This window comes from Gracilinanus agilis, chromosome 3, assembly GCF_016433145.1.
Source record: "Gracilinanus agilis isolate LMUSP501 chromosome 3, AgileGrace, whole genome shotgun sequence".
In the NCBI taxonomy this organism is placed as follows: domain Eukaryota; kingdom Metazoa; phylum Chordata; class Mammalia; order Didelphimorphia; family Didelphidae; genus Gracilinanus; species Gracilinanus agilis.
The window spans coordinates 179116408-179140779 of NC_058132.1; the positions used below are offsets into that span (position 1 = coordinate 179116408).

The window sequence follows — 24372 nt, forward strand, 5'->3', positions numbered from 1 at the left end:
CTCTGAAGATATTAGTTTCCTGATTGTGATATTCGGGGTATTTAATTACTTGAGAATTCATATTTAAAATAGTCTCTATCCTATGATTGTTCTTTATTCATAGTGGTTCTTTAGAAGTAATTCAAATAATAGAAAATTTAATATTTCTAATGAATTGACCCAAAGAATATCCCAATGGGCAACTCTCTGTGGATTTACATGAAGATCATTGTTATAATATAGTACAACACCTCATTCTACTCATGAAGAAACTGAATATGAGTGAAGTTAAATGACTCACATATGCAGGATTTGAATCTAGGTCCTTTGACTCCACAGTCAGCAAATACCTCCCAAGGAGGGTATGAATCCCACAAGACTAGTAAAACAGGATTCTCTGCCTTGTAATACAACAGTTATATTTTATATGCCACAGAGCCAAGAGAGGAAAATCTGGGGAGGAGAAAAAAGATATTGCTCTAATACTGAAGTATGTAATTCATATTCCCCTCTTTCTTTTTCCACATACAAAACAATAATATAATGCTGAATTTCTAAAAGAAAATAGTCCTATGTTGTTTTTCAAATTTAATCCTAGTCTGTAGTTCTACATTTACAAAGTCTGCAGCATGACATCTTCTATGCCACAATTCCAAGATACCAAAGAGAAAGATTCATTTCCATGATTTGCAGCAGGGTACTTTTAACTTAGGCTTAATCAATAGGCTGGTTTTGTTTTGTTTTGTTTTGTTTTGTTTTGTGACATACCTGTTTACTCATTGCTTTTTAATAAACTAAGCAGTTATTCAAGCATCATGTAGCAGTCACATTGATTAACTCACTTCTCTCCTCTCCTGGAATAACTAGAATTTCCTAATTAAGTGGATGCTGCCCAAATGAGTTCACAGTAGACCACACGGATTTCCATCATATAATCCACATATCGAATATAACATTTTAGTTGGGAAGCAAACAATTTCTCTCATTAGGGTTCTGTTTTTTTGAATTAACAATTTAAAGCATAATATGTATATACTTTCAACAAATTGCAATATCTATGTTATATTATAGGTTTGAATATTAAGATAAATTCTAGAAAATCCTTCATGGAAACCAGTCTCACCATGTCTTCCTTCCTGTGTTGTCACAGAACCTACAAGGATAGAACTTACTCCCAAAAGGACAGAGTTAACAGTGGGAGAAAGCGTTGTTCTCAATTGCAAGGCAATTCATGACACCAGTTTGGATGTCTCTTTCTACTGGACTTTGAAGGGACAGCCTATCGATTTTGAGAAAGAACGTGGACATTTTGAAAGCATCAGGGCTGTAAGTGAAACACATTCTTATTTTTGTGTGTATCACAAATTTCAGCTAATAGCTTTTCCCAACTATGAAATTCAGATGAAAATTGAAAATAATTGACTCAAAATTACTGTTGTAATCAGTAGTTTAGAATTATATATAGCAAATCTTCAAAATAACAATAATTATTTAGGGATGCTAATAAAACTTTGGAAATTATTTAACTGACTAGTAGCTACCTTACATTATATTACCATTTCTTATTTTAAAGCATGCATTAAAATAGTAATGAGAAAATGTACACATGAAATAATCTTTATAACCTTGCTGGAAATTATATTTTAAACTGAATAATTTCTTATAAGTTGCAGTTTTACCATATATTTTGTGATCTGAATATCTTATTGGTGGCACATGACTTGTACAAGTATTTGTAATCATTTATTTTTGACACTACATTCTTTTCTTTTTCATATCATCTGTTATTTTTCTAGATCAAAAGCAACAAAATGTCTTGAAATGTTTCCTGCTCCAAGTTCTACATAAGTATTCTGGGATAGTCTCTAAATTGAATTTTATATGTATATCCAAAATGGCCAGTTATCTTCAGAAAGACAGAATTTAGTGTAGCATTTGACTTTCTTCATGATAACAAAAAGACATTCTAGTGGGAAACATCCCTTGAAAAAGACTGAAAGATAAATTCAAGAAAAATATCTTGATCAAAGCCTTTCTCCTTCATTACTATCAGAAACCTATTTTTGAGTCCCAGTTAATTACTCCCCTAAATTTTTTAGATTACCATTATAGTTTCTAAATTAGTATAACATACTCAGTTATTTTTTGAAGAAATTTAATTTTCTTTTAAATCGCATAAAATGCCTGAGTCTATTATTTTTCCACTGCATTTTCCTTGATAGGATTCACCAGAGGGAAGCAACACCTCAGAACATTTATTTCACCCTTGTTCAACTTTTGGTCATGGGGTAATATTTAAAGAGAAAAATGCCACTAAGCCATTTGAGAGACCCAGTCATTTTTCAAAATAAAACTAGTCATTTAATTCAGAATTAAATAAAAATTAATTCATGATACATAGGACCTGAAAATATTTGTACTCTGTTAATAATTTGTTTTTTCCCTCTTCCTTTTTGGGAAAGGCTAATATATTCATTGATCAATCAGTTAAATGGTATGCCATGAATTTCACAAAACTGAACCACTGAAATTTGACAGTATTGGACAGAAATGTTTTTTTTTAAGTGTTACTCTACTTGAGTACAAAAAGTGACATAGTTATATGTAAAGGAAATCCTGAAGTCTAAAAATTGATAAGTATACTTTCTCCCTGTTAACAAATACCCCATGAATTTTTAAATATTACTTGTTTAGACCAATGAATTTTATAATGAAATAATGTCAAATTTTTTGTCCTTTTGGTAGTTATACAAGCCTAGTTTAATACCCTGTATTTTGACTAATAAATATTTTGAAAAAACTTTAGAAATCTCTTTTTAAAAATAATAGTATTTTTCAGGCCAGGCTATTTGTTCACATAATTATTATGTTTTGGGTAGAATAATTTGATAATTTGACATTCAAGAAACCATCTTAATGTGAGCTTCTGATATACTGAGAAATAGAAGATCAAGAACTTTTTTTATATTCCTGAGAAGTAAGAGAAAATAGCTTTCTTCTATGAAAATTTGAGACAATTTTTGATATAGTTAGAATGGCTGAATAAAATGTATGAATCAAGCCAGACAATAAGAAAACCTAGAAATTAGATTACTATAGCACATATAAAATAAAAATAGATATGGGACTATATATATAGTATTAAAATAAATAATAATTTTGTGTCAAAAGGAAGTGACTGGATTTAATTTCATATAAATTGTAAAAATGGGATTTGGAGATTTTCTTTTTTTTACTTTTCAAGTCAAATGTTACTGTCTTATAAACACAGTTATATTTGAATATATATCATCCACTTAGTTTTCAAATTGATCTTCATAAAGCCTAAGTCTGATGATGTCACCTCCCCTATCTGATAAAATCTGGCATGTCCATATAACTAGAAAATCCTCCATTCTTAAAAACCTGGCCCTTTTCCTACCTTTCAAGCCTCCATATATTTCAGGATTTGTTTCTATTGGTCTCCTTATTTTTCCTCATCTAAAACTCTCCATCTCTCAATTTATCATTTTCTGTGGCACCTCACCCCTCCACCATGCCTGGAATTCTCTCTTTTCCTTTCTTTCTTATGGCTTCCTTGGTTTCCTTTAAGTCCCAGATAAGATCTCACCTTCTACAAGAAGTCTTTCTTGATCCTTCTTAATTTCTTTGTCCTTCTAATCTTCCTCTGAAATCTTCTCCAATTTATCCTGTACATAGTGTGTTTGTGCATAGTTGTTTATATTAGACTATATACTCCTTGAGACCAAGGATTGTTTTTTGCCTTCGTTTGTATTCTCAGCATTTAACACAGTGCTATAAATTAAGAATGTTCACAAATTCTTGTTGATTAGCTATTTAAAATTGAGAAACTATTAATATTTGGTATTCTAATGTACATAATTTTATTTCATATGGAATAACTCTGTTTCAATTAGAAAGAAAAATTAAGGACGATTCAAACTCAGAAAGCCATATGTACTACTTTAACATATGAATTGTAGTTCTGTGATAGTTGTATTCCTAGTTTTATGCTTACTTTTCTTAGACCATGTCTACAGAATACTGTCACTATATATGGTATGAAGCCCAAAACTTTTAAGAGGAAACTATTCATTCTGTATTCAAATAGTTAATTCTATTTAGGCAAATAACTTCTTGGACAGTGTTGTGAATTGACCAGAAAATAGTTTAATAGTGCAGATTTGGCCTCAAGTAAGATGAATTGGATCAAGTATGGGGAAGATGGCTCAAGATTTTAATATTTTTTGTTTCATTTTATCATACAGTCCAAGTAGGACATGTGAAATCACTATTTTAAAGTTCTCTTTTTTGGCATAATATCAGTCTAACCAGAAATGAATTTGTATACACACATCTTTAGTGCAAACTAAAAGGAATAGTACCCTAAGAATTTTTTTCAGCCAATAAAAATTTGTTAAGGACATAGTATTTGCCAGGAAACTGTGCTAAATGCTGGGGACATAAAAAGAGGCAAAAGACAGTGCTTATGAACTTAACAGTTTAACAGGGGGATAAATATGCAAGTTATCATATACAAAAAAGATATATGTAATCGGGAAGCTGGATAAATAGAAGATTTATGCAAAGTAAAGCTATTAGAATTAAGAGGGAATTGGAATCATACCTCAGAAAACAATTGTCAAAAATTCTTTATTCATAGAATTTTTTTAAAGGAAAAGTGAAAAAGAGGGAATTGGAAAGAGTTCCTATAGAAGATGACATTTTATCAGGGACATAAAGAAAGTTAGTAAATCCAGGAGGCAGAGATGAAAAAGGAGAAAATTCTAGACAGTAAAGAATGTGTGAAATTAGGACATGGAGAGTATCTTTTGTCTACCCCATCTTCTATTTCCCTTCCTCTTCTTACTTCCCTTTGGAGTATGATAAGTTTCTTTACCTCACTAAATGTGGAAACTATTCCCATTTTGTACCATTTCCAATGGTAATAAGATACAAGCACTGCCCACCCATTCCCACCTTCCCCTTCATGGTATTGATTCTTCATGTGAGATAATTTCTCTCTGACTTTCTCTTCCCCCCCCCCCCCTTCCCAATGTATTCTTTTTTTTTTATCCCTTAATTTTATTTTGCTTTGGGTTTTTTGCATATCTTCCCATCATATTCAATTTACTCCCTCCTCTCTGTTTTCATAAAAGTTCTTAATAAGTGCTTATTTCCTTCCTTTCCCTTCCTCTTCTCTTCCTAGGTCTCAGTTTCCTCATTTGTAAAAGGAGGAGATTGTATTTGATGGATTCTGAGGTCTCATCAATGCCTATGAGACAATGACTGTTGCCTTTGGGCTCTCTCTGTTAGACTATTTTCTTTCCTTTTTCATTTTCATCTGAAATAGCTGTATTTCAAATGAAACCAATCTCAAAAACTGAAGAGCAATGGGTGTTCAATTTGAAGCATTCTCTTTGCCTAGAAGATATTAATAGCATGAAAATAAATAAAATTGGAGGGAGCCAAGTAAAAGTTGAACTCACGGAACCTCAAAAAGGAAAATCTACTTCTAGATTCCTAAGAGTGGCTAGGACTGCTCTTTCTGTTTATCTTTGAAAATTATAATCTCTTTTTTTCTGCCAAAAACCTAATTGCAATTCTACATGTCTCTGAACTTCAAACTGATTTTCTTTAGTGTATTCTTTTTGAATTACTTTTGAAGTTCCCCTAAAAGTTAAAGTTTGACATGGAATGAAGGAACTAGGTCCTTTGAAGATTTTGTCTACTGAATTAGACACAGAATCTTAAGGGATACTACATATAAGCTAGTCCAACCCTGACCTTTTTTTCAAGCAGAAATGTCCGATACAATAACCCCCCAAACAAGTATTCAGAGCATTCATCTGGTCTCTAATTATACAATGACAGAGAACTTACCACCTCAAGAGAAAACCAATTTCATTTGGAGACAAATCTAAATGTTAGAAAGTTTTGGAAAGCTATGGAGACGTGATTTGTTTTTCTGTCATTTCTTTTTCTGGAACTAAGTAGTTAAGTCTAACCCTTCCTGAGAAGTAGTTGGAATGAATAGATAACTATGATTGGGGATTTAAGAAATCATTATATATGCATCCCCAGTGCCTAGCACAGTTCTAAGCACATAACTGGTACTTAATAGATAATTGATTGCTTGAGTTGATTGATTGATAGCTATAAGCCCATTTCCTACTGGAGCTCCCTTGATTCCTAGTCAAATCATGAGTTCAATTTTTACTCCCAACAGTTTCCCTGGAAACAATCCATTAACTCCCAAGGGCTTTCTTATCACTTTTACAGCAGGGGAAAGAACATCATTATTCCCTTTACATATAACTTTTCTTCAGTCTATGGGTAACGTGAAAATTTCCATTCTCCCAGGAGAAAACTTTCTCAAGTGTGGAATTCTCCATGTCTACTAAAGGCTTATTTATGCCTTCTCTCCTCTTTCCCACTTCCACTCTTCTAGGTTTGAGATGAAATTTCACCCTGGGCATTTCAAGCTTTGTCCTACAGAAGACAGTAATAAGAGAAGTAGGAGGAAGGAGACAACAATCCTTTTTGAAGGAGATTACTTTTTAATTGAGGAAGGCCTACCTTGTTAACAACGAAAAACCACATCTCCAATTCAAACACACCAACTGACACTTATTAAGTATTTTACCACACACTAAATAGAATATAGCTAAATAAGACATATTGAACCCATTTTCTATCGTATGACCATAATTACATTTTTTAAAATTTCTTTGCTAGCTCTTTCCCTTCCATCTCCATTTACAAAATAGCATTTGTTTTTATTTCTATTTCTACAATTAACTCTTTTGCTAGTTCCCAGTTTGTGTTTCTGTTACAAGTTAGTGTACATATTTCGGGCCTGAAATAATGATTCTTTCATATCAAAGATATATGCCTAATAATGCTCAGTTCTGTGGGTTTTGAAGTGTTGTGGCTGGGGGAACTACATTCCCCAGCTTGCCCCAGGGGTCCCTCCCCCTTACTTCCTGGCATGGGATTGGTTTTTAATAGACCAATCCCATGCTGGGAGATGAACCATGCCCCCTATATCCTGGCGTGGGATTGGTCCTCAACAGACCAATCCTATGCTAGGTGGAGACTACACACCCCTACTTTCCTGGGAATGGTCTATATAAGGACCAATCCCCCACCTAGGAGAAACTTTGAATCAGTGGAGATTCAGAGTAGTAAGGAGTTAGTTAATTTCAACTGGGAGAAACTCTAGTTTTTCTTACTTTAATAAAGTTAATAATATAAAGAGAGTTTTTCTTATTTTAATCATTTTAGTTTATATTTAATACTCCCTGTAAAAGGTTTAATGTTCTTGATATAAAGTGGCTAACATATCACCCTCCCTTAAAACTCTTAGCATCATTCCCCACCTTCCCAAATATTAACATTTTCCTCTATCTTGAAAACATTTTATGTTAGAATCAAAGAATTACAATATATGTACTTTGCATTTATGTGCTTATTATATCTGCTCCCCAATTCCCCAAAAACCTAAGTTCCCTAAATGGAGATACTTTTATTATATTCCCCCCGTGTTCTGCACCCAATAGGTATTCAGTAAATATGTATTGAATTGAATAAATTTGGACAATTGGAAAATTGAACAAATACAACTGCCAGACTACCAAGGATAGTTTCCCATCTTTATAACTAATTTTTCCAAATTGACCTCTCAATAGTTACTCTGGCCCCACTATGGGCCATACTTATTGAATTTTATCCTCCAAAGGGTTCACCAAGGAATTGATGACTTTTCCTTTTTTGTTATTACATGGTCTCCCATTTAACCACTTAATGCATTGAATTATCTTTGAAAGGATGTTTAACTTCAATAAGTAGCAAGAAAAAACATAAAACAATTCCCTCCAAAAAAGAGGACATAATTCCCACCCTCCTTGCCACCTGGATTTCCAAGGAAGAAAGGAATTTTAGGCTTACACTAGAGCTAAATTTCTACATAGTATTCATTCTACCAAAGCCAAGACCAAATGCTAGCTAAGCCAATGTCCATGATGTTTGCTCCTCATAGCTTCATTACTTAGAAGGCTCCAGAATCTGGACGGGATTCCTATGTTCCCAGAGCTCCAACAGCTATAACTCATAGGCTAGAGAATATACATACTTAGAAAGGAAAACAATCAATAAAAACATCAAAATCACATCCCGTTTCTCAGGCCACATTAGGTGCTGTGAGGGAATCATTATCCACTCTAACTTTACTAAGAGGTCTCACCAGTTATGAGTGAAGAAATAACTTGTACCCCTTATACCTGAATTTTCTTCTCTACCCCTGCAAAAAAAATCCAATAATACTGAAGCTAGTTTTTCAACCATTGGGGAAAAGACTGCTTTCTTTTACATGACAGGCCAACCCTGAATGTCCACACATGCTCCCAATCTTCCAGGTTCTAGAAGCAAGTCCTCTAGCATGAATCACCTGAATGGTACCATTTTACATAGTCTAAGTATATGCCAAACCCCTAGGACTTTAGTACATTAAGTTTGCCAAACTCTTTAGGAATGTTATCTCATTTGATTTTCATCATAACCCTGCTCTGGCATCATCACTATTTTATAGATAAGAAATAGAGACAGAATAATTAAATGGGTTGCCCAATGTTGCACTGCCCTGAAACTTTAAACATCTTACTCCCATAGCCAGTAAGTATTAGAAGACAAATTTGAGCCCAGGTTTCACATACTCGGAGTCCAGCTCTCTAGGCATTATACTATACCGAAGTTATTAAATTTCATTTTACAAACTAGTAAGCTAAAGTCTAGGATGCCTTTCCTGTTAATCTGGATGGTGTCAATTCTTCATAAAGTAAATGTACGTGCCTTACCAATAAGTATTTATGAAGTAAGAGAGTATTGGTGATGTCGGTAAACTGATGAATCAACATTGATGCAAACTTGCCATAAACCTAGCCATCTGTCTCAAGATCCTATAAAACAAATTCTCTCAGTACAAGTTTAAAAATAACTCGAGTACACAGCCCTAGGATGATGCAAGATATATCTGAAGCCACAAGTCTCTCTTCTTTATATGAATATCTAAGCAAACTCCCTTTTCATTTGTCACCCTTATACTCTGGGAAAATAGTGATTTAGAATCTTACCTTGTGTGAAGTGATCAATAACCATGAATTTTATTGAAAACCATTTTAAAAAATCTTGAGACAATATTGGGAAGGTGGTAGAGCAAATAATTTTGTAGGGGCAGTCCTCCCTCTACCACACCAAATGATACCAATCCTAAATACCCTAAACTTGGCAGTGACAGGAAAAGTGAATGAAAGAAACTGTCACAAAACAATTCTTATATTAAAAAGAACTGAAGACCAACTCACATATTGAATAAGCAGAAACAAGTGAAATATATACCTAATGACTCTAACAATGTAAATAGAAAGGTCACTAAAAGAAAGTTGAACTCTGAACAACTGAAAATCCAATACAAGTCCTTAGAAACCTAAGCAAACATGGCTCCTTTATCCTCCAGTGAAAAGAAGTAGATTACTTAGACAGAACATTGTAAACATGGTCAAATGTGGTTTCCATTCTGGAAGATTTTGCTTTTTTTGTCTTTTTCACATAGAAAGTTTCTTTGGTTATAGGGAGGAGAGGAGGTGCACATTGAAATAAGTATTAGATAAAGAAAAAATCAACAATAATATATATATTTTTTAAAAAAAGAAAAACAACTTCAACCACATTCTTAAAAATAACTTCCTATTTTCTTGCCTCTTCAGATGCTCTGTGGGTGTATTTTCCCCAAACTCACTCTGCTTGTTGGTATTTTGTTTCAGTCTTACAGTTTGTAAAGTCTTTTGTACTGACTTTATACTTTTTCCGTATTTTGAGGGACTATTTTACAGTGGATACAGCATTACTCTTGTCTTTTACCACTGAATAATAAGGGAGTCAGAAGATACTGAAAACTAGATCTGAACACTTTCCTGGAAGAATAAAAAAATTACATCCTGCATTTAATTTCTGTATGCTCTTATTTCACCTGTCTTCAGCAGTGTATTGTTTGGATAATTTTTTTTTTTAAAAAAATGTACATCACTACTAAACTGAACTTAAAACTAGTTCCTTTACATAATAAACCATCAGGCATTGAAAGTCTGACTATAATCATTGGCTGACTTTAATGCTTTTAAAACTTGACGACCAAAGAAAATATAATCATTTGGGGGAAATGTTCAGTCACTAATAGTCTTAATTCTTTTTATTTCACCTGAAGTTAGTAGGAGGACCTATGCAGGTGAATGGTTCATAGAAGAGTTGAAAGTCAGCCTGGCAGAGAAAATACAATATCAGACTTAAGAGTCAAGGACACTTTAGTTTTTTGCTTTTGTTTTTGTTTTTAAAGGCAATGGGAGTCACACAGCTGGGAAGTGTCTGAGGCCAGATTTGAACCTAGGACCTCCTGTCTCTAGGCCTGGCTCTCAATCTACTGAGCTACCCAGCTGCCCCATACACTTTAGTTTTTAAACGTTGTTAGACTGTAACCATAAGGCAATGTCACTTAATTTCTTGTCTCTGTTTCCTTAGGTGTAAAATAGGAATTGTAATAGCATTTATCTAATGGCAGTCTGAGGATTAAATGAGAAAAGTATATTAAGAACTCTGAAACTTTAAAGCATGAGAGAGACAGACAGACAGACAGACAGACAGACAGAGACAGAGAATCAGAGAGACAGAGAGAAAATTTTGATATAAATTAGAAGCCAATTGTAATAATAAGACAAGGATGAAACTGGTTAATAAATTTAGTAGCAGTACACCAAGAAAGATGCATCCTACATTACTATATATTATGTGCTTTGCTGTGTAGTTCCTATAAATACATGGTATTGAACTTTTAAGGTTTAGGTATTGTCTGCAAAAAGAGTTTTTCTCTTCCTTTGTGGGCTACTCTGATGGATGAAACTCATAAATTAACATCATTTGACATTTGAAGATAGTTATTATGCAATGATTTTTTTGTGTTAGTTCCATATTTTGGAGAATAATTTCAATATTAGTGTTGTGATCAGACTGTCTTTTTTTATTATTCCCCAAGTGATTTTTAAGAAGTGTCTTGAGAGAGGCCTTTATTTTTAAGCTACATCTTCACATTATTTCCAGTTTCTTTTGTCCTTTATTCTAATGCAGCTATTATATAACAAATGCAAGAGATTGCCTGTGCTGCAGGCTATCTATCTTTTCGAAATATTCTTGTCTGCTCTCAGATGCTATTCTTGATCATATTCCAAAATCTCTATGAATCTTATTAATTTCATATTAATAACTGAACAGGTTGCTTCACACTGATGTCTCATTTCTTTATTTTCCCAAAGGAAAATTTCAGAAGCTTCTCTAATGGCACTCTTTTATTCATTTGCCTTGCTAATCCACAAATTTCCCTTCAAGAAAAGAAGAGTAAAGGCCAACTTACTGAATTCAGAAAGCATGAAACTATTATCTCTGCTGAGTAGACTTGAGGCTTTGTGGAGTACTTAATCAGTGTCTAATCTGAGAATTCACAGTGCTGTACTAGAACAAATGCATTCATCTCCACAGAACCCCAATAACCAAACCAAGGTGGTCCATTTAAAATAAACTTCATTTAGCATAATGTTGCTTTAGGTGAAATATTGTTTTAATGAGCTATGTGGAAATTGCCCATGAGAGCTGCCAGGCTGGTTATCATTATTCAGAGTTTTTGTGATGGTGAGTTATATGGTCTTATCAAAGGTAACGTTTCCAGATTTTTCCAAAATAAATCTAGGGAGAAGTTGCTTGTTGGTTTACGTTCTTGTATGTTTACATAAATTTACTTGCTGCTTAGAGTTTTCTGGAAGTATGTGACAGAAATTAACTCATGTACTAATATTCAGGATCAATGGAGTAGTGTCCTGAATGGCATTGTGCTAGTGTTCTTGGGCTGCTTCCTTCATCCAGAGACAATTCTTAGAACATGAAGTAACTAAGAACACAAGTACTAAATTCAGGACTAGTTTCCTCTTCCCAACTTACCCCGTCCTCATCCCATACATTTCCCCCACCCCAAAAAATATGTACATGAAGCAATTTTAAGTAGACATAGTGTTTTCCCATATTGAGACTTTTAAACATCATTTTTGGGAGAGAAATAAAACTTGCAGAGAGGGCTGAGGTAAGCTGAGGTTAAGGAGCAAGGCAGGAGGGAAATGCATCTGTTTCTAACCAGATATATCTTTAGCAGCAAGACATATTCTTGGAATTAATTTTCAATTGCATTCAACTTGAGTTCATTAGTAAAGGTTATTCAACCAAAACTAGTACAATGTTAGATGGTAATTTGAGTAAGAGAATTGAAAAATAACCTTTAAATTATACCGTTTCTCCTTATACTCATTCATGCAAATACCATAAAACTAAAAATGCTTTATTATAGTAGATGACATTAACAGTGAAAGGAAATAGTTCTACTAAATACTACAGGGATTAATATATAAGAGAAATTTTCCGGGAAACTGTAATAGATATTACTTGATCTTTTGTGATTGTGGTAGTTTATACCATGAATAAGTAGATATTATCACAGTGGGTTTTATAATAAGTTAGTTATGGTATAAACATTTCTGCTTTCCATACTAATATTACCATTCACATTCTTTAATTATTGAAGGCTGCCAGGAGGTTAATGAGTCTCTGAAGTTATTGTAGGAGCCTTGTCATATTCTTTGCTTTGAACACTTTATATTTTTTAAATCTTGCCTTCTGTTTTAGAATTCATATTAAGTATCATTTCCAAGGCAGAAGAGTGGTAAGGGCTAGGCAACTGGAGTTAAGTAACATGCTCAGGATTACACAGCTAGAAAGTGTCTTAGGCCAGTTTTGAACCCAGGACCTCCCATCTCTAAGCCTGGCTCTCTATGTACTAGCTGCCCAAAACATCATATTAAATAACCGTTCAACACAGTTTTTTAAGTAGATTTATTTTGACTGACTTCAAAATAACTGAGAGCATGTCAGAAGATTTAAGTATTTCAGTGGGAACATTTCCATTTGTTGTTGAGGAAATTAGATGTCATTTTCCAAAACTCTTTTGTACTCTCTTAAAAAGTGGGATCATAAAATCTAAGAATTCAAAAGGATTGAAAAGATTAGCTATGTCCTACTAAGTATGAATTTCCTGTAGAATACTGGAAACTTCAATAGCAGAGTTTATTTCCTGACCGGTCTTGAGAAGAGAGAATGTCTATTGCCAGGATTAGATTGCAGAAGGGGATTCCTGTCCCTTTTTCAGTCAACAAGCACTTATTAAGCAACTTTTATGTGCCCTCAGGCATTGTGCTAATGTCTATGTCAACCAAGAAAGGTCCAAAATAGTTCTTATTCTCAAGGTTAATTCTTGGTCTAGGCCCTAGAAGAGAGGGAGAAGACAATTTGTAAACAATTATGTACAAACAAGATAAATTATAGACAACAGAGGAAGACATTAGCATTGAAGAGGAGTAGAAAAAGGTTCTTCTAGAAAGTCAGATTTAAGCTATAATTTAAAGGACAGTAGGAAGTCCAGGAAACAGAGATAAAGAGGTAGAAAAATCCAGGCATAAAGGAAAACCAGTAAAAAGAAAGCACAGATGAGGGAGTGTCTTACCTGAGGAACAGCAAGAAGAAGGGGAATTATGGTCTAAAAATGCTGAAAATGTAGGAAAGGGTCAAGTTCTGAAGGACTTTGAAAGCCCAACTTTTGTGTATAATTCTACAGATAATAGAGAGCCACGGGAGTTTATAGAATAGGGAGGGGGTGGACAACCCATTCTGTATTTTAGGAAGGTAAATTGAACTACTGAGTAGAGGTTGAACTGAAGTGGTAAAAGATTGGAGGGAGAGACTGACAAACCAAAGGGATAAAGTACTAATAATCCATTGTGGATTAAATTAGATGAACCCTGGGGCCTCTTCCAACTCTGAAATTCTGTGGTTGTGTTACTTCATTGTTACACAAATCAAAATGTTTTCTGGAGTAGCTCTGTGGTCCCAGATGAGTTTTATATGAATCAAATATTTTAAATGTAATCTGAGAATTAGGAAGTTATAAATAGTAAGCAATTGTCTTTTCTATACCTCAAAGCCTATAGGAAAAAAAATTTAGGGTAATCTTTTTGTTTTTAAAGGTGGAAGTTACACCCTTTGGTAGAAGCTTTCCTTTGGTATAAAACTATGCTGTGACAAATAAGCTTTAACTTTTGTGTCATTGTATTCCAGACTTTCCAGAGTAAACCAAAGATTTTCATATAATATGTTGTCAGGCAGACAATGAACTTGTACTAATACTTTAAAAAATAATTAAATGCATAAATCTAAAAATCCACAGAGGATGCTTGCATTCATTCAGAAAGACTCAGTTGTTTAGATTGGATTAACAGATCATTCTCCCTGGGTTGATCCTTTTGTAGTACTTTCAATCAAAAGAATGCAATTAATTTCACATTATGGCTACAGGAATAGTTTATTATATTTGGGCATATTTCATTTGAGAAAAGGAGATTTTTCTGAAACTTCTGTCACTTCTCTTTATTCTTTGGATATTATGTTCAGTTGTTTTAATCCTCTGACTCTTCATGACCTTGTTTAAGGTTTTCTTAGCAAAAATATTAGAGTGATTTGTCATTCCCTTCTCCAGTTCGTTTTACAGATGAGGAAACTGAGTCAAACAGGATTAAGTGACTTCTGCAGGATCAATAGTTAGTAAACATCTGAGGCTGGATTTGAACTCAGGAAGATGAGTCTTTCTCATTCTAGACCGAGTGCTCTATCCACTACGCCACCTAGTTGTCGACAATATCTTTGCATATTGACAATGGTCAAAACGATATATATTGCTAATTTTAAATCCCTAGAATAGGATACTAAAATATTCCCTTCAACAGCTGTTTCTGAAATAGAACAAACACAAAATGTCTGATGCTTAATGTTTCAGTTCTCCTTTATGCAGCAATGTTCCATTTTATATATCTCTAATAAAAATGTGTTCAAGTGGTTCTATGGCCTACATGGACGTGTGTGTTTTATAAAGAAACAAGAAATACATATATGTGTATATGTGTGTATATGCCTACCCATAAACACATACATCCATAATCATCACAAAATCTCTTATGCAAATTATATGTTTAAATGTTGGGGGGTGATGCTTGACATATAGTAAAAACTCTGGAAACATATTTTTGGAAAATTAATAAGAGCTGCTTTAATAAGCTTACATTTGCATCTGAATCAAACATTAAGTACATTTTGTGACAAGGAATTTAATCAAGGAAATATATAGGACAAACCAAGCATAGATAGAATTTAGGACATGGGATCTTCAGAATGTCCCCTGAGGTTATCTGCAGCTTGCTTTCTCCAGTTCTTTTTCTGTACTAATTTCTCATTCTTCAAAACACAGTACAGTTTTTCTTTTCTTTTCTTGTTGTTGATAATGCAACAGCTTGATAATATCCATAGTGTCAAAATATTTGTGGAACTGATCAAAGGCTAGCTTTAAAGAAGTTTATCATTTAAGAAAGTAATTATACAACCTTAAAGAGAAGGGAAAGTCCCATTCATATCATCTTCTAGAACATTTCAGAGCTCTGTTGTTCCTCAAAGAGTAATTCAGGGGATAGAATTCCTATTTCTATGGATCACTGCATTCATCACAGTGCCTTTAAGGGACAACAAATCTGGCAGAGTGAAAGATGTGAATTCCTCCCTCTAGCCAGCAGAGCACACCACAGCCCAAAAGGGTTTTTAGAAGAACAAAGCTTTCAGGAGGTATTTGAAAGTGAAAAGGAAGGTGCTTGGTCAATAGCTTGTCACATACAGATCATGAATGAGGTTATCATGACAGTTAAAATTTGACTATTCCAGGAAAAGCCCTTAAACTCAAAGGTAAAAGCAATTCTCCAGATGAATACAGTTGGATCCAGTTGACCATGATTCAGTCTGGTTTTCTGATAAAATTTAAGAAGCTTGTCAGAGAAATCACATCAATATTTAAAGATTGAATGGAAAAATATACAAATAATAGCTTTCTAAACTGTGGGCTATGGAATCTACTTAGAAAGTTATAAATATAACAAAATGATATAAAATATTTCAAAGCATTTAGTAAAATAAAGTATTTTGTTAAAAAAGGTATTGTTAGCATTAGAAGTCTTTGGATAATCATCTGGGAATTTCTGTATTTCATCAGTTGTGATCTTAAAAACCACAAACAAAGCAAAAACTCTATTGAATATATAAATTGTATGTACTTTGATTCACATATCCGCATATCCTCTGGTGCCATAGAGAAGGAATGGTTAAGTTCAGTGATGGGCAAACTATCGGGCTGCAAGACATTATTCCTAGTCTGAGGAATACAATGAGTAGGATACAATACAATGAAACTTCAAAAGAGTTGTTTTAGAAAAAGACTGACAGATGAGCATTTCCTTTCCTTTGGCCCCCTCTTTAAAAAGTTTGCCCATCACTGGTTTAGTCAGTAGAGACTAATCTATAAGCCATGAAGTGAAAGGCCTAAATTCAACAATTCCCTCTAATCCATGTTGGCTATATGACCCTAGACAAATCATCTCACCTCTCACTGCTCTAGACAACTCTCTAAGACTATAAATTGGAAAGAATGTGCTAATATGCAATAGTAAAAGGACTTCCCTATACCAATGAGACCCTAGATCCAGTCTCAAATCTTATCTCCTGAGGATATATCCCAGCTGCCAGAAGTTAGAACCAACTAACAGAAATAAAACTCACTTATTTGAAGGTCAGATTTCTGAAAACCTTAAGTATTCAGAATGGAAAAAGAGAGTAGTTGGTAAGGACCACAAAAAGGACTAGATTCAATATAATATAGCAGGAGGAAAGGGATGTTTCCATTGCCTGGAAGTAACTACAAAAGCAAACCCCACTGTTCTAAAAGTTGACAAAGTAACAATAAAAAAAAGGGAAAAGAAAGAGAAGAGGAATTTTAAAAAGCAGTTAGCGGCTGAAGCAGTGGACGACAGAAGTGTTGACAGAGATTAGAAGTAGTGACAGGGGTGGCGAGTAGCAGTCGTTATGACAGCCATGATAAATGACATTAGAAAAGAGATCTTGACATAAGGAGACAGAAAAAAAAATTAGAAGAACTTTGCAGCATAAGGAAAAAATAGTCCTGCACTGCCCTCAGTAGCCCCAGAGGGTTACACCTATTTTTGAAGTAAAGAATTAGTTCACTATCTTTTGGCTGTGAGAGCAGAAATGAAATGAGTAAATAGTGATGAGACAAACTAATCACTATGATGGGTTTTGAGGACATTATTCTATTTAGGTAAAACTACAAAGAAGGCAAGGCAACCAGTGGTGGGAGTATCCACTTCAATCTCTTGACAAACTAAACCAAAATTCAGCAAAATACTGCAGTCTCTATGATAGTGTTTATAAACATATCAGAACAACTAAACTTCGCAAATATTTATTAAAGGTCTACTGAGTTCAAGACAGTGTGCAACACACTGGTGGTAGGTACAGAGGAGAAACTACAAAGTGAATAGGAAATGTCCCTGTTACCAGTAAACTCCCAATCTAGAAAAGAATGACATCCATTTAAATATCTATCCTGTTTGCTATTATAGTTAATTGCAAAAATGATGTACAAAGTTCTTTGAGAGATCTAAGATCCAAAAAGGTTGAGATTACTTTCATTAAAAAATTATCAAGGACTTCATGTAGAAGATGATGTTTGACTGATCCTTGAAGTTTTGGTAGAATTCTGATATGTAACATTGGGTAGAATATTCAAACATAAACAAATGGAACAATAAAAAGCAAACCTCATCCCCACTCCACTCTCAAAAAGATGAATAGTTAGGATGGATAGAAATTTAAGAGTATGTAATGTGAGGTAAGGCCCATTGGTAGTGGAGAATCCAGATTATGGAACACTCTAACAACTACATTCCAAAGTTTAGCCTGTATCTGTTAGGTTATAGCAAGCCATTGAATATTTTTTCAACAAAAGAATGATAGGATTAGACTTATATTTTTGGTAAATTATCTGGAAGCAGTGTAAAAGATAGATTAAAGAGGGAAGCGATGAGGCAGAGAAACCAGTTAGAAGGCAACGATATTAGTCTCGAAAAGATCCAATTTGGACCTGAACATGTGTCATAAAAATTGTTCTACATCATGAGTTCCCAGCTTCATCAAGTTATAGGCAAAGAACTAAATTACAAGAAAATTATGTTAACCTCTAAGGAGAAAACGGACACCTGTATTATAACTTGAAATGGATAAAAGAAGAAAAAATTTAATAGATGTACATCATATGATATTCAAATTCAGAATGAGTAACTAATAAAAAAGTTAAAAATGTATATATTCAACTTAAAACTATACCTCATACACAAGTAAAACATGTAGACAATCAAAAGAGTCAGGATACCACTCTCTGCTCACTGAAAAAGAAAATCATTTTCTAAAGTAAATGCAATGACTAAGTTATGTGTGTTTTCTGTAGGGTGGTATTGGCATTTCAAAGTCAGGAAGATTGATGAATATAGCTAATAAAAAAATCAACATGTCCTGGAACTGCAAAATAGTTTTGTTGGTTTTTCAAAGTACTCATTTCTGAACCCTAACAGTTATGTGAATAGTTTTCTGTGCAGATGAAAGTAGTCTTATTTTGGTGATATTTACCAAAATCTATCTTAAGTTCTCTGTCTCCCCAGGTTTAAGAGCAATGAGAGACTGACTTCTTGTTATTTAGATGCCCTGATAAACCACACTGTCATGTTTGAGCAATGTCAGAGATAGAATGTCTAGAGATAGAATTTGGACTTGAGTTTTACTAACTCTAAGTCAAAACTACCTTTTCTTATTTTGTTGTTGATAAAGAAATCGAAAAACAATGAATAATGCTATCAAAACAAAAGATGTTCGTTATACAGAGATGGTTTTCTAGAAAGGGAGAAAAATTCACTTTAGATATGGCTTCCTTGGCCTTTAGAACCTTTAGCTTCATCTTCTCTCTTAAGCTCCAATTCTACAATGCCAAAAGCCTACTTGAGCATCTCGACCTGGAAGTTCTGCCCATCATCTGAAATTCAACATATCATAAACTAAATTTAGCTTTAACTCAAAACAAATGCCTATTAAAGAGTTCCAATGCCCAAATCTTCTTTTCTTTTCAACTTTTCTATTACTGTCAAGATTACAATAATCATTCCAGTACCTGGGCTCATATTCTAGGTATCATTCTTAACTCCTTACTCTTGTTCACTCCATATATCCAATCTTTTGTCAAATCCTGTCTTGTATATATCCCCTTCTGTTCTTTCACGTAGTCCTGACCCTTCTACAGCCTCTCCTCTCACCTGGACTTTCACAATAACCTTCTAATTGGTCTTCTGTTTCAGGTGCTTCCTCACTTCAATCTATCTTCTACTCATCTGCCAGTGATTTTCCTTAAATAATCACACACAAAAAAATTCTGATCACATCATTACTCAGCAAACTCCATTGGCTTCCTTTTGTCTCCAGCATCAAATATAAAGCCACCAATAACCTGGACCCTTTCAATTCTTCTAGTTATACTCCCTTCCTCATATCTAGGATCCAGCTACATTGGCTTTCTCAATATTCTTGGCACAGGGCTCTCCCCTCTCCCTTGCTATTCTTTGTACCATAGCATTTGTTGTCTCCCATGATTTGAATACTCTCCTCATACTTTTCTTTTAGTTACTCTGTCTTCTTCAAGACTTGGCTTAAATGGTGCCTCCTTCCAGAAACCTTCCCAGTTTCCCCCATCTTCTATTCTAATACCTTCCCTTTGAGATTAATATCTATACACTCTGCATATATCTTAATATGGACATAAGTAAATTTGCATGTAAGCATGTATTCTTCTTGTGGGCAAGGACAGTGTTTTTTGCTTTTGTTTTTCCTGCCTTTAGCATAATCCTTGGCATATTGTAAGTGTTTAAGAAATATTTATTGACTGACATACTGTGTCTAAGTCATCAAGGGCCATTAGAATTAAGGCAGTTTGGTTCATTCAAAATATACTTATGCAAATACAAAATATATTCAGTATCTTTGCTTTCAAGGATTATTGAGGTCCCTGGATCTTTGAAGCCACCACACCTCAAAGCTCTTGTCATTCCTCTCTTCACCTCTGATTCCCCTCTCATCTGTTTTCATTGTCTTCTCACCTACCATGGTTAAAATAATCATCCCTACCACAATTGATCTTTACTTTCCTCTCTGCTCTTTACCATTTTTCTTTTCTTCCCTCCTGTCACTTCTCTCCATTTTCAATTCTAATTTTCTTGTATCTAGTTTTTATACAAAAGTCTGGCCTTCTTTTGTAAACACTACGAATCAATAAGAGAGATCCTTTTGTTCTCCTCAACAAGTATTAAAAGCACTCCATGACTTCAAGGGAAAAAGATACAGATAAGTCATCTACTGATCCCAATTGTATTGCTTTGTTCTAGGGTTATCACCCTTAACATTTGTGAGAATATTTTCATTTTCTACCTAATACCCTAGACTTCTCTCTGAAAGTTCCTGGTGTATACATGCTAGATCATGACAATCAGCTAGGCATGCAAAGATGGGATATAATAAGGAAACTCTCCAATTTATCATAGTGGATAAAGTGAAAAAGGCATAGAAAATTAGATGACTTAGCCTAGAAGACATTTTTTTTACAACCATGATCTTTTCTATCCTTACAGTATTTTTCAAACATCTACTCCAATTATTATAAATGAATATTCAGCTCAGAGGAATAACTTTGTTTTAAGAAAGTTGGATACTTGATCTTCCAAATCACAAATGGGATGATTTTAATTGGGAAATCATCAAAACCATCTGAAATGCCTAACCTTAGAGAGCAGGGGGAAAATTCCTTGATTTCATTATTTTGTATCTTGGAAGGAATGAATTATTTACTTTGCCTCTGTAGAGAGCCTGAATTTTGTCATTTATTTACCTATTCTTTTTTAATAAAGAGCTCTTGTCTAATGCTTTCTCAGAAACTACATAATTCCTCCTCTTTTCCTTAATACCTCCAAGAATTCTTGATCAAGTGTGCTTTTAGAAACCATATTCCAAGTACCTATCAGTTCATATTAAGCACTAGCACCGTTTTTTTCTCCTATGCCTATATAGCATTTTATGTCTTCAAAGTGTTATTGGAAGCATTTTATATCTAATGTAATAAATACATTTAATGGGGATTTGGTACTTGTTTCTCTTCTCTGCAATTATAGTAATGATTCGTTCCATTTCTGAAAACATGCCCACTTTTTTAGTTTATGCAGATTGAATATACACTTACTGCTAAAGAGACTATAACAACTCACAATCATGAATCCAGCTTCATTTAGATGAGGGTTTTAACAACTCTATTAAGCAACAAAAGCAGGAAGTCACCATCTCCGTTTCTCTTTTTCTACCATCTCAGCATATATTGCATACAACTTACCCTTTGATGAGATAGAGTATTCACTGGTTGTGACAAAATACTTTTAATAAATGTTTGTCAATAATATTAATCATATTCAATAGCCACGTTTCATAACTTGATCTGCAGTTTTGTGCTAAACAATTAAAATGGGGCATAATTGGTAGAAATTATTTATAACCACCTTCTCTTTGCATTTAAGATACTTCCTTCATTCAAAAGCCTCTTGAAAATTAAATAAATGTTGAATAAAGATACAGAAGTTACCATAGGCTTCTTCTCCCTGATTTGTTCAAGTAAGATCCTAATAATGTAATGAGAAGAGCTGACTTTTGTTAACTTCTAGTAATGATTCCTTTCCCATTAACCTTTATGTCAGTCATGCTATGGGCATAGCACTACAGGAGACCAAAGAAGGGTTAGTCCTTGTCCTAAATAAAATTATTATCCTAAAAAGCTATGCTGTCCAGAATGATGGAAAGTGAGAGGAGAGCTTGCACAAGTAGGGCAAGATGATCTGGGCTTTGCCCAGTAGTGAATAAACTTAGAGGATACTGATTGAATATGTATTCTTTCAAGAGATAATAAAAATAAAATGACTTTAGTATCTTGTTAGCAAGAATAATTAGTTAAAATAAGAAGCTACTAGATGACTCCTGTTTCTTCTGAATGCCCAATGGCAAAGCATCAAACTCCTTTTTGGCTTAGCCTTATCTCATTCTTTCTTCTCCCCATCTACCTCACCAAAAACACCCTGCTCTACCCTACTTCCCCATTAGATGAAATACTAGTATGTTTTATGCCATTTACCTACACAAGAAGATCTATTCTTGCCCAGAGTTGGAGGCAGGAAAAGGTTCTAATGTTAGCCACCATTAAAACTAATCATTGTCATTCATATTTATATAAAATAAAGGGGCATTCAAATTCTAAAGACAAAATAGCAAATTCATTTCAGAACTTCCTTCACAATTCTGAAAGAAGTAAGCCAAAGAAAATACACTTTAGATATAGATGTGATAGCTAGGAAAATCATAGGACATTAAGATTAGCAGACACCTTAAGAGGTCACTTAGTCCCAAGTTTCCCAGCTTTCCATGGGCTAGACTACTTTTAGACTTCAGAAAAACCATGAGAGAGGACAGAGATAGTGAGATGTTATTAAGGTCAAAAGATAAGGTCTCTCTGATGTCTCCGTTATCTCTCCTTTGGGATCCCAAAGGCCAATATTATCTCATTTAACTTTATATTAATCCCAAGGTCACATTTTAATAGACACCTCTAGAAGCCTGAGATATATATAGAGATTTCAAACATTTTTACTATAAATAACTAATGGTTAACTTTTTTTAAATTCAAAGCATACTTTGAAGCAAAGCTTTTTTTTTTCAATACAGTCTTTCTGTGTGCCTGAAGATGTTGGAAGGGGAATGATCTGAAATGTATGATGGAAAATGAGGTGTCTTTTATTTGCTCAAGGGGGCCCATTAATTTTTTAATATATTTCTACATGAAATATATATAATAAATATAAATACAATAATATATTATATATTTGATAAATATATATTACATTTATTTTAATATATACACAAATTTGCGACTTGGCTTGTGGGTTTTTTTAGTATTTTGATAACTTCATTTCAATATAATTAGTTTGCTTTGTGATCAAATTAGTGTTATGTATTTAAAATATTCTTCTGAGGAAGGATATAAAGGCTTCCCCAGACTGCTCTAATGGAATTTTTGCTATTTCATCACTTGACTTCAAAGAAAAGATCAGGGTCTTGAATTAGTGATTTTTACAAGATAACTTTGTGACAAATAGCCAAGCCTAAGGTCCAAAATATTATATTTTCATAATGCTCCTAAGAGTTATATTCATTGGGAAATAAGTCCCTTCCAGCTAAACCTATTCAGAAAGAAAGCCATTTAAAAGGAGGCACTAGGATAAAGTTTCTATGAAGATAAAAAGAAAAAGAAAATAATTTTGTTTATATTTCTCCTTTAAATAATTGAAGCTATTTAGTATTGAACCCCTTTCCTTATCAACCAGCTTTCTTCAAGATTCAAATCAATTTCCTCCTTATGCATGAGGCCCTTTCTAGTCTATTTAGCTGCTAATACCTCCCTCCATGACATTACTTCCCATCTACTCCATCTATACCTTGTGTATATTTGTAAGTACTTGTATGTACATATTGTCTCCCATATTAGAAAGTGAGCTCCTTCAGAGGAGAGGTTACTTTTCCTTTCTTTGTATCCCTAGCATTTAGTACAGTTCCTGGCATATGGTAAACACTTAATAAATAAATATTTATTGATTGACTTGTTGGCTAATGGATAGGCATGTGACTATTATGAAAGAATGCAAATGCATGATTTTTTTTCATGTCAGTTATGAAGACACTGAAATTTGGGATAGGAAGACTTCATAAATTAATATTAAATTTAACCATTGGGGAAAGTCAGCACTTTTCCTTCTATATATTCTTTTCTAAAACTATTTTAATTTTTTAAATTCTTTTTTAACTTCATAAATTTAAGGTACTCCCATGGTGACTCTTAGTATTGTGATTAAATTATTTTCAATGTTTAAAAATCCCACTTAGTTTTTTTTTTTTTTAACATTTATTAATATTCATTTTTAACATGGTTACATGATTCATGCTCCCCTTTCCCCTTCAATCCCCCCCCGCGCCCCCCCCCACCCTTGGCCGATGCGCGTTTCCACTAGTTTTGTCATGTGTCCTTGAACAAGACCAATTTCCAAATTGTTGGTAGTTGCATTGGTGTGGTAGTTTCGAGTCTACACCCTCAGTCATGTCCACCCTGACCCATGCGTTCAAGCAGTTGTTTTTCTTATATGTTTCCTCTTCTGCAGTCCTTCCTCTGAATGTGGG

At 33.8% G+C, this 24372-nt stretch overlaps 1 protein-coding gene across 1 annotated transcript in view; it reads left to right on the forward strand.

Annotated features, from left to right (window-relative positions):
- The window catches only part of CNTN5 (contactin 5), a 609722-nt gene that overhangs the window by 462346 nt on the left and 123004 nt on the right, over positions 1-24372 (forward strand). The window contains exon 11 of the mRNA XM_044669004.1: positions 1130-1305. Within this exon, the coding sequence (XP_044524939.1) occupies positions 1130-1305 (176 nt within the window). The remainder of the gene's footprint in view (positions 1-1129; positions 1306-24372) is intronic.